This window comes from Hevea brasiliensis, chromosome 14 (assembly GCF_030052815.1).
Source record: "Hevea brasiliensis isolate MT/VB/25A 57/8 chromosome 14, ASM3005281v1, whole genome shotgun sequence".
Classification (NCBI taxonomy): domain Eukaryota; kingdom Viridiplantae; phylum Streptophyta; class Magnoliopsida; order Malpighiales; family Euphorbiaceae; genus Hevea; species Hevea brasiliensis.
Window position 1 is genome coordinate 14,070,616 of NC_079506.1, and position 10,633 is coordinate 14,081,248.

General features: G+C 33.1%; 1 protein-coding gene across 1 annotated transcript; it reads right to left on the minus strand.

Moving 5' to 3' along the window:
* Positions 1-5,780: 5,780 nt before the first annotated feature.
* Positions 5,781-9,540, minus strand: LOC110643086 (probable LRR receptor-like serine/threonine-protein kinase At3g47570). Its single transcript, XM_021795329.2, has 3 exons — positions 6,829-9,540; positions 6,182-6,610; positions 5,781-6,053 (listed from the first exon to the last, which is right to left on the minus strand). The coding sequence occupies exons 1-3, from the start codon at positions 9,521-9,523 to the stop codon at positions 6,040-6,042; spliced, it is 3,138 nt and encodes a 1,045-aa protein (XP_021651021.2). The 5' UTR covers positions 9,524-9,540; the 3' UTR covers positions 5,781-6,039.
* Positions 9,541-10,633: the final 1,093 nt, after the last annotated feature.

The following is a 10,633-nucleotide window of genomic DNA, read 5'->3' on the forward strand; positions in this document are numbered from 1 at the left end:
TTGAGTTTTTTTAGGTGGAAAATATTGTGCAAGAAATGCATCAGTGAGTTGCTCCCAATTTGTAATAGAGTTGTGAGGTAAAGAATCAAGCCAATCCAATGATCTATCCTTCAAAGAGCATGGGAATAGCTTCAATCTTGCTGCATCATCAGATACTCCAGGTTGTTTTTGCATATCACAAATCATAGCAAATTTCTTTAAATGTGTGTGTGGATTTTCGAAAGGATGTCCACCAAATTGGGAATTTTGAATCATTTGAAGAATCCCAAAATCCATCTTGTAGCTATTTGCATCAATTCTTGGTCTTGCTATACTCTCTCTCAAGTCATCAAAACGAGAAAATGCATGATCCATCATACTTCCCCTAGGCACATTAGCATTTACAACCTCTTCACCTTAGGCTGCATTTTCATTGTTTCAATCATTTCCAGCATTACCACCACCAATTCTAATTCTTTCATCAGCCATGTTTGCTTCAATTTCAGTTGCTTTCAAGGCTTATTTCCTTTTTCTAGTTTCTTTCTTGTTGGCCCTATAAAATTTCTCAATTTCAAGATTAAACAATAAGGATGTGTCACTTGTGCTTCTAGCTCTTCTCATAAAAGATTAAGAGTACCTAAAAAGAACAAACAAACACAAAAAAAATGAAAAGATAACAAAAGTAAAAAACTATAAACAAGTAAAATATCAAGAATTCAATCTTAAACAAACAACTTCCGGACAATGGGGCAAAAAACTTGATGTGTCCCAACCACAAGTGCACGGGTTGTACAAGTAATATAGAAAAGATATCGTTCCCACGAAGAGTTGTGTTAATGATTGAATTTTTGATAAAAAAATTGACTAATTTGAACTATTTTTAAAATTCAAGCAATAGATTGATAGATATTGAAGTGTAAAATCTATATATGCAAAATTAATAATCTAATCAATAATGTAAAGATTCAACTAAATTTGCAGCAAATTAAAATAAGCAAATTGAAATATGGCAAGATTTAAAATGGCAAGCAATTAAATTCAATTAGAAATTAACAATAATAAAAGGGTGATTCCAGAGTTTGGGAGTTCATATTCAAGCTATTTTGAGATTTTTAAATTGATTATCTAATCTTATGGAAATTACGGGTTTTAAGGAGATTAATCCTTAGATCCTTTGAATACTCTTTCGAGTAAGACAAAGAGTGCCTTAATCAATCTAATCCTACTTTTGTGGAGTTAAAATTAATCAAGACCCATTAAGTTCCTTAATTAATCTGTAAATCCTCTTAATCCTTAGTCTATTTCTAGATCTAAGTTAATTAAGTCCAATTTCTTGATTATCTATCACAAAGTTTTCTCCTTTCGATGCTTCAACCATGGATTAAGAACAATACTTAATGGGATCCTACACTAAGCATGTCATTGAGCACACAAGAAATGGATAAAACTTCATTAAAACCATAAAATATAGATTACCCAATCAAAATCCATAAAATATCTCAAATATTACATCCCAACTCCAGAATCTAATGAAAACTACTCACTATCCATAATATTTACAATAAATTCTAAGTAAATATGGAAATAAATCTTAAATCTAAGCTAAGAACTAAGAAACCCAATACAAGAAGGGTAGGAAATAGGGAAGAAAAGAAGAAGTAGCCAAATCTGATCCAGAGAAGAGAAGTGGCGCTCCCTTGCTCTGTTTTCTGACATTTTCTCTGCCTCTCTCCACTTTCTTTTTTTTTTTTTTTTTGAAATGGGATAAGGACCTATTTATATCTTTCTGACAAGTAGCCCTAAAATGGTGTGTTTGAGATGAAGTTCACGTGAGGGAATCTTCTGCCAGCTCATTATAAAGAGTTGCACAGGTTGTGTAAGTTTCTTATGCAGATTCCATGCAAAATTAGTAGTTTCAGGTGCTTCACGTGATGTTGCATAAGCTATGAAGGTTGGTTGTGCAATTTTTTCAAGCTTTAGAGTCTTCTATGAAACTGCATAAGTGGACTGCATAAGTTATGCAAGCCCTTATGCAGTTTTTGGCAGGTTTTGGGTTTTCTGTGTGAAGCTGCATAGGCAGAGTGCGAGACTGCATAAGTTATGCAGTTTTTCATGAAGTTGCATAAGTAGGACTTGAACTTGCATAAGTCATGCAGAGTAATTATGCAGGTTTCGGCAGGTTTTGGAGTTTGCTTCTTTTTCTTGTGCAGAACTGCACAACTTATGCAGCAGGTTATGCACATTTCGGCCACCTTGCATTTTTTAACTTTCAAACTTTATTTTTGATATCTTTGGCTGTAGAAATCACTCCTCATTGGAAAAATTCCTTTTTAGTCCCTCAAAAACACCATTTTTCCTACAAAACAAAGTAAAATTACAATTTAATCCAGAAATTGACAATCATGAAAAACTATCTAAATAACTAATAAAATTAGCTAAAAGTGACTAACAAATAAATAAAATGGCTATGATATTAAACCTAAATGACTATGCAAAATGCATGTATCAACAATATTTTAGTAAGCCCATTGAATTTATCGCCAAATTATCCCATTCCTTGCATTCTTTTGACATTGAGGACAATGTCCAATCTAAGTATAGGGGAGAGGGTAAATTTTTTGTAAAAGTTATTTTTCTTTTTAATTTGCATATAGTTACATAATCATTTATTAATTCATACTTGTACATACTCGTATATATTCACTGCATATAGCTTCATATACTTAACTATACATACTTAGTTGCATATATGTTCATTATACATTCATACATTCATGCATTTCATTTATTCATTTAAATTTTTTTTTTTTTTGATTTTAAACCAGTCTTTGAATTTCAGAAGTTGCTTATTCAAGCAATCTAACTTGCCTCTAGATGGTTAATGGAATAAAAGTTTCCAGTTACGTACAAAGTCTTAAGCATTATTCTTTCTCTTATTTAATAGCTAAAAATTAATATACTCATCTAGGTATGTAGATTCTAATTAGTTATTTTGAGTTCTTAAGTGTCTGAATAAGCCTTTAAGGAAGAAAATGGTTATTGCTGTCTCACCATTCCTAGAACAAGCATCTTAGATCTTTCAAAGTGAAATTTTTAACTTGCATTTGATAAGAATATGATTTAGGCATTCCTTAATATTTTAAACCTCATATTTAGCCTTAACTTACCTTAATTTCATTTCAACCCTTGCAAAACCCCTTGAACCTTAATTCCCTAATTTCTTTGGAACCCAAATCATTCACCTAGCCATAAACCTAAATACTACCACCCATTTATGACAATAATATTTTAGCAATTAAGTGCATTTCAAAAAAAAAAAAAAGATGAAGATAAAAAAAATATGATAAAAAAAAACTTGGAGGATTGAAACATCTTGAAAAGTGCTAGAGTGATCGTTACAAATTGCTAAAAGTCACCAAAATATCCCAAAGGTAATTTTGGGTGTGACATGAAATAGGGACAAAAATAAAATCAAAAGAATATAAAAAGTAGTCCCTCTATATAATCATAGAAGTAACTTAGTACTTGAGATTCACTGTGAATTTCTTTCCTCTTGAGTTAAAAAAAAATTATAAAAAAAAGATAAAAATATATATAAAAAAAAGAAAAAAAAAGAGAATATTTGAGGCACTTTAAGCTTCATGATTAGTATTACTCTCATATTTTATTTTCCTTGTTCCCTTTCTTTGTTAACTACAATTTTACCCTATTTGACCCCATTACAACCCTTAAAAATACCTAATGATTCTTTGAAAAATGCTTGTTACATTAGTGGAGTTAGATCTTTTATGCTTGTATATGGGTTTGGCAATACAATCCTCCATACATTACTCACCATCTATTTGAGACACATTGGCTATCTATTTCTTTTAGGTTTATTTAGGCACAATTGACTCTTGTAGCTAGTTGTTATTTGTTGCTTGGATTGATTGGTTAATTCTTAGCTATTCTGTAATTGTTGAGAGTGATTGTTTCATTCTTTGTGCTTTGCTGTGGGAATTTAGAATGATGGTGGCTAGAAATAAGTTAGTAGTTTGGATTAGTAATTTTTGTATTTTCAAAGACTGATTCTATTCCCTTCCAAATGAGTTTTAATGAAATTTTGCTTGGGGACAAGTAAGAGTTTAAGTATGGGGGAATTTAATGCATGCATTTTATATCATTATTTAGGTATAATTTTTGTACATAATTTTCCTTTGTTTATAACTATTACTGTAGATATTAGCCTATATTTAGTTAATTTTGTCTTTTTACGCTTCTTAGTTTAATTTTTGAAATTTATTTGTTTTATAGGTTAAATTTAGAGAATTTTGGTGATTTTTTGATTAGAGGAGCCATTTGGAGGAAATTAGAGTTGAATTGCAAAATTTTAATAAGAGAATTTTGAACTTGAGTTTTTAAGAAATAGAAAGTTGCACAACCTATGATACAACCTGTGTCACAGGTTGTGTCATTGTTAGATATGAAGTTTTTCTCAGGCATAAAGTTACACAACTTGTAATACAAGGCGCAATACAACCGATTCAGCTTGTGACGTTTTAATGAAAATTGCTGACATGACACTTTTGCTCCTCTGATTTAATACATCATTTTCTCCAGAATCTTCTCTCTTTTAACCTATTCTAGGGCAGACCTCTGAACTATATATAAACACCTTTTTCTCTTTCTTTCCATAAGGAGAAAATAGGGAGATTTTGCAAGAAAGAGAGGAAGAAAGAGGAGCACGTGAGATCGGGTTGCAGCAGCTGAAAAGGACGCTTTCTTCAACGTTCCAGCAGCAGTTTCTTCGCCATTTTCACTGAGTTTTTTTGCCCCTTAGCTTAGATTTTCATTCCTTATTCATTTCTATACTTGGGTTTGTCTTGAAACCATGATTTATGAGTAGAACTTAGAGATTCTAGAGATGGATCTATAAATATTACTTTGTATTGTGGTTTTTGAATTGATTTAGTCATTTAAATGAGATTTGCTGCATTTTGATTTATTGCTTGAGAGCTTGTTGCCTTGCTTGATGAAAGGGCCCTCATTAAGTTAAGTTTTAATCCTTAACAGATGGACTGAAAAGTGAATGTTTGGGATAGATAATCTTGCAATAAACTTAGTTTTCTTGGTGTTAGAGATAAGCTAAGGGGATTAAAGGGACTTTTAAAATCAATTAAAGCTTTAATTGAGTTTTTGTCATGTTTGAAATACCGGAAAAACATGGCTTGATTTGATGAATATCAACTTTGAAATGTTTGAGAAAGGTTTCAAAGAACTAATAATTGATTTCCCTCAAAATTATAATTCTCCTGTGTTTGGCTAAATTGGGGATAAACCACATGCAAACAATATTGAAAACCCTATCTCTAGAATCATTTTAACTTTTATTGAAGTTAGATTTAATTCCCCCTAAATTTGTAATTAGTGATTTCAATTTGAATTTTAGTCATCTAGTTTAATTAGTTCAATTAATTGTTTGAATTGGCTTAAATTCCTCAAATACCAATTTTAAATTTTAAATTTCATTACCAATATCTTTAAATTTTAGTATTCTAATTAGCTTATTTCTTTAATTCCAATTTAAGCACAATTCCTTGTGGGAACGATATTTTTAAAACTATACTACTGTGACCCGTGCACTTGCGGAAGCTATTTCACAGCAACATCAATATTTTATTTAAGATGAATAAGACCTTTATTGTCATGACTTATTTTTTGATCCAACCGAAATTAAAACTTTAAAAGATATAAGATAATTCAAACTTATAATAAATATTTATTAAATATTTATAATTCAATTATCTTGAAAAATAGCTCAAAATAATATTATTGATCATCGTACGTAGTTCAAATACAACCAATAACCAAACATTCCTAGTCTACCAAGATCACCACAAGGGGTGGTAGTTAAGGCACAAACCCCATCTCCTAGAACACAACAATGGCACACCATAGACTAATTGGAGACATTACCAAATGCAACATCGCTTATTATTATTTCTAAGTTTACATATCCTCATACCAAATACAACTAATTGGAGAGATTGCATAGACCAAGGAACATTCTGCTTGAATTGATCAATCTTGAGTACCTGAGATGAAATATGTAACAGATATTACAAACCAAAGATCAAAATTTTTTTGAGTATCATATTAGATTTTGTTATAAGCATATGACAAGTTTCATTCTGTATTTCAACAAAAGAATAGAGTTATTTACCTGCCACTGGAAGTGCACTTACAGTTTCTCTCTCCCTTGGTAATCTAGTTCCAACAAGTTTGTTTCTAATGGAAGAGAGTTGAGCAACAACATCACTCATATTCATGCGCTCTTGTGGTGATTCCATAGAGCAAGAGATTCCAATTTCTAATGTTGAAATCAAGCATTCAATGAACATGTTGTTTCTCCTTATCATAAAATTGTGGTCGTGATTTTGTATTACGTCTGCATTGAGTTGCATCTGAAAAAGGTTGGGATCTATAATCTCTTTCACTTGTTCTAGCAAACCTCTTTTTACAAAATTGTGAAGGTTCAAATTCTCTTTGAACATGTCATCAGTTGGCATCTTTCCTGTGAACATCTCCAACAAAAGTATGCCAAAACTATATACGTCACCATGTGTTGATACCTCACTTCCTACACCATATTCTACAATAGACACATTAAGAAATAATTAATAGATTTGATTTGAAACACATAAAAATTAATGAATTCTTCTAGCCTATTAAATTATAAAACTACAGATTTTAGACATCAAAGTAAAACTGAGAAGTCAATTCTTGTCATTTCATCAATTATTAGATTAAGTAAACAAAACCAAATATATGGTGAAGGAAATGGTGAAAAATATGTTTTAGGGTGATTACCTGGAGGACAATAACCAATAGTTCCTCTTATTCCAAGTGAGCTAGATTGATTCGTTGAATAGTTAAGCATGCCAATAGAAAGGAACTTTACTAACCCAAAATCACTTACATGTCCGATCATTTCTTCATCGAGAAGGACATTACTTGGTTTTAGATCACAATGAACAATTGGCGTTCCACAATGACAATGAAGATATTCAAGTGCAGAAGCAACATCAATAGCAATATTCAATCTGCGGAAAACATTTAAAGTCCTTGGCACCTCATCTAATCCAAGAGTTGGATGCAACCAGACATCTAGGCTCCCATTAACCATGAAATCATAAACCAATGCTTTGAAATCATTGCCATGATAATCAACTCCTGAACAAGCTGTGAGTACTTTCACAAGATTTCGATGCCTGACATTTCGTAAGGCCTCACATTCGGTTATAAAACTCTTTGAAGCTCCTCTTCGCATCAGGTTAAGCACCTTAACTGCAACTACCATTTCTTCTTGATTAAGAATTCCTTTATATACAGATCCAAAGCTACCAATACCAATTAAATTATCTGAAGAGAATCCATTGGTGGCTTTAAGCAGACTTTTATAAGACAACTTCAATAGTGAATTGCAATCAAATCGTGATGTAGATTCTCTTCTTCTCTTTCTTGAATGGCGCCAAAGAAGCAAAGAAACAAGCAAAAGTGCAACGCCCATAACCACAAAAACCATAGAAATTATGATCTTTAATTTTGCAGTTGGTCTCCTCTTTGATTGTTCAAACTTGCACACAGGTAGTCCAAAATCAGGCCTGCCACCACATAGATTTTTATTTCCTACCATAAAGGTAGCACTAGAATTCTTGAAAATTCCTTCTACTGGTACCATGCCCTCAAAATCATTATAAGACAAGTCCAAAAGCTCTATTGAGTTGAAGCTCTTTAGAAACTCTGGAATCTTGCCCGATAAATTATTATGAGAAAGATTTAACTCTCTAATGCCTCTTAATGAACCAAAAGAGGAAGGAATGGACCCTTGGAACAGGTTGGCACTCATGAATAACAATTCTAGACTTGTACAACTGCCAAGACCACTGGGAATCTCCCCTGACAACATGTTCTCATTAAGGGCAAGTATTCCTAGATTTTTCAAATTTTCTACTTCTTTTGGAAGGGGACCAGACAAATTATTTATGGACAAATTAAAAACTATTGAAAAAGAGGAAAGTCCAATAACTTGTGGGGGTATGGGACCACTAAGATTGTTTCTAAAAAAATCTAGTGTGAGCAATTTTTTGCACCTGCCTAGACCGGAAGGGATGGTACCTTGAAGTTTATTATCATGTAAATCCATTTCAAGTAAATTTGTCAGGTTTCCCAAAGATGATGGAATATATCCTGAAAAATTATTACCTCCAAGGTAAAGTTCTTTCAGATTTTGAAGCTGTCCAATGGCAGATGGAATGTTACCTGAGAGTTTGTTTGCTACTGCGACGACATCTTCCAAGTTAACAAGAACCTGAATTCCATCTGGGATGTTTCCAGATATCTGATTGTTTCCTATGTCTAAGAAGTGGAGCTCCTTTGAAAAGTTGGCAATGTGTTGAGGAAGTTCCCCTCCAAAGTTGTTTTCGGCTATTTGTAGGCGTCCTAAAGCTGTGGCATTAGTTAAAGTGGAAAGAAATCTCAAGTCATCAGCTTTTCCACTTCCTAAATTGTTGCCACCAATCCCGAATTCTGAAAGCCTATGCAACTTGTAAAGAGAAGGCACTCTTCCGGTGAGATTATTTACGGGTAGATCAAGAAATTCTAGATTTGAGGCGTTAGAAATTGAAGTTGGAATAGTGCCAGTGAATTGGTTATCAGCGATAGAAAAAAATTGGAGATTTGGAAGAGAGTTTCCAATGCTCAAGGGAAGGTTCCCTTGAAATTGGTTAGATGACAGGTCTAAAACCTTGATCGAAGAAAGATTGAAGATGGAGGGAGGGATCGTGCCTGAAAATCCATTTTCGAGAATTGATAAAAGCCATAGACTCATCAATTGGCCTAAAGTTTCTGGGAGATTTCCTTTCAAATGATTTGCACCTACATAAAGCATCTGAAGGGACGACAGATTCCCGAAAGATGGTGAGAGAGTCCCTATTAAATTATTGCCATTTAAACCGAAGAATTTTAGCATCAGCAAGGAACAAAGCTCCACAGGGATTTCTCCTACAAGATTGTTCTCAGCCAAATCAATGATGATAAGGTTTGAACAGTTAGATATGCTCGGAGGAATTTGACCATCAATTGAATTGTCCGCAAGAGACAACGTTTTCAGTCTGCGTAAACGGCCAATCTGAGGAGGGATCTCGTGGCTGAAGCTATTGTTTCCAAGGAACAACTTCCTTAAGAAGCTCAAATTACCAACATGTGGTGATATGGAACCTGAAAGTTTGAGGGATTGGAGGTCTAACCTTGTGACTCTTTGGTGTCTTCGCCCACAGGTGACCCCATACCAGCGGCAGAAATGAAGAGTGCTATTCCATGAGCTCATGACTCCAAAAGGGTCATTAATTATTTTGGCCTTGAGTTCCAACAATGCAAGTCGATCTGTCTCATTGTTCCTGTGAATAGCAGAGGCTGCTGGCGAGTTGAAGCACAAGAAATGAATAATATAAAGGAGGCACAAGGTTGAGAAAGATGCTGACGAACTCTTGCAATAAAGCCCCATATCTGTAGTTTGAGAGTTTTTGAGGTTATAGATTAGGAATTGGTATGTTCAATTAATCAAGTAGAAAGCAATTTATGGAGATGGGACGTGTGATACATTAATGTGATCAACTATTTAACACAAGTATTAAAATATTTCAGAGCGTGCTATAGGGGCAACTACCTAACCAATGACAACAATTTAGAGGAAATGATGCTTAAAGAAAAGTGACCTTTAATAGTGGGATTAAATTTTATTACAATGAATTTGGATAATTTACCGATGAATTTTAAAAATTTATAAATAATATAATAGACTAAATTTATTTAGAAATTCCTTATTAAAATATAGGATAACGTATTATAGGGCAGCCACCTATCCAATGACAACAATTTGAAAAAATTTGGTAGTTTTTCCACATTGAGTACATATTCAAAAAGTGGATTATGACCTTAACTTTTTTCAAGTTGGAATTGAAGAACACATTGGAGTCTTTGGAAGATTAGAAACTAAGTTGCTAACTTTCATTTCATGTTTGCCTTATTTTTTTCTTTTAACTTTCATTAATTATTCTCGTATGAGTGGATGATAAAATGGAAAACTATGAATATATCAGTTCACATGATGAGGAAAAGAAAAATAATATCAAATTAAAAATTCTAATTTTTTAATTATTTAAATAAAAGAGCTTCTTGTTAAATAAAAATTAAGCCGGCCATAGAAGTCATCGGGACCCCAACTAAACCACCTGTAGACACCTTCAAACCTTAGTCGTGATTGCAATTATGGGATCAAATTTAACTTGGAGAATTCAATTTAAACAACTTCAAAGCTATCTTTTGTTAGTGGAGAAGAAAGAATTGGTATTATAAGCGTCCTCTAACTATCTTCTTATACGTGGCCTTGCCGTTGCATAAAATTTAAAGCGAAAGAGAATGAAAGACTAGGTGTTAGTGATGAAATGGAATTGGTGGAGGAAGTAGTGGCAGAGAGTGAAAGGGAAGGAGTTGAATGGGGGAGAGAAATGCCTAAGATTTCATATTTAGGAGACGAGAAGCAAGAACTAGTGTTGATGGTGCGTGCTCTTGCTATTAGCAATGCCATGGTTGAGCAAAGCTTCTGCTTCACCTA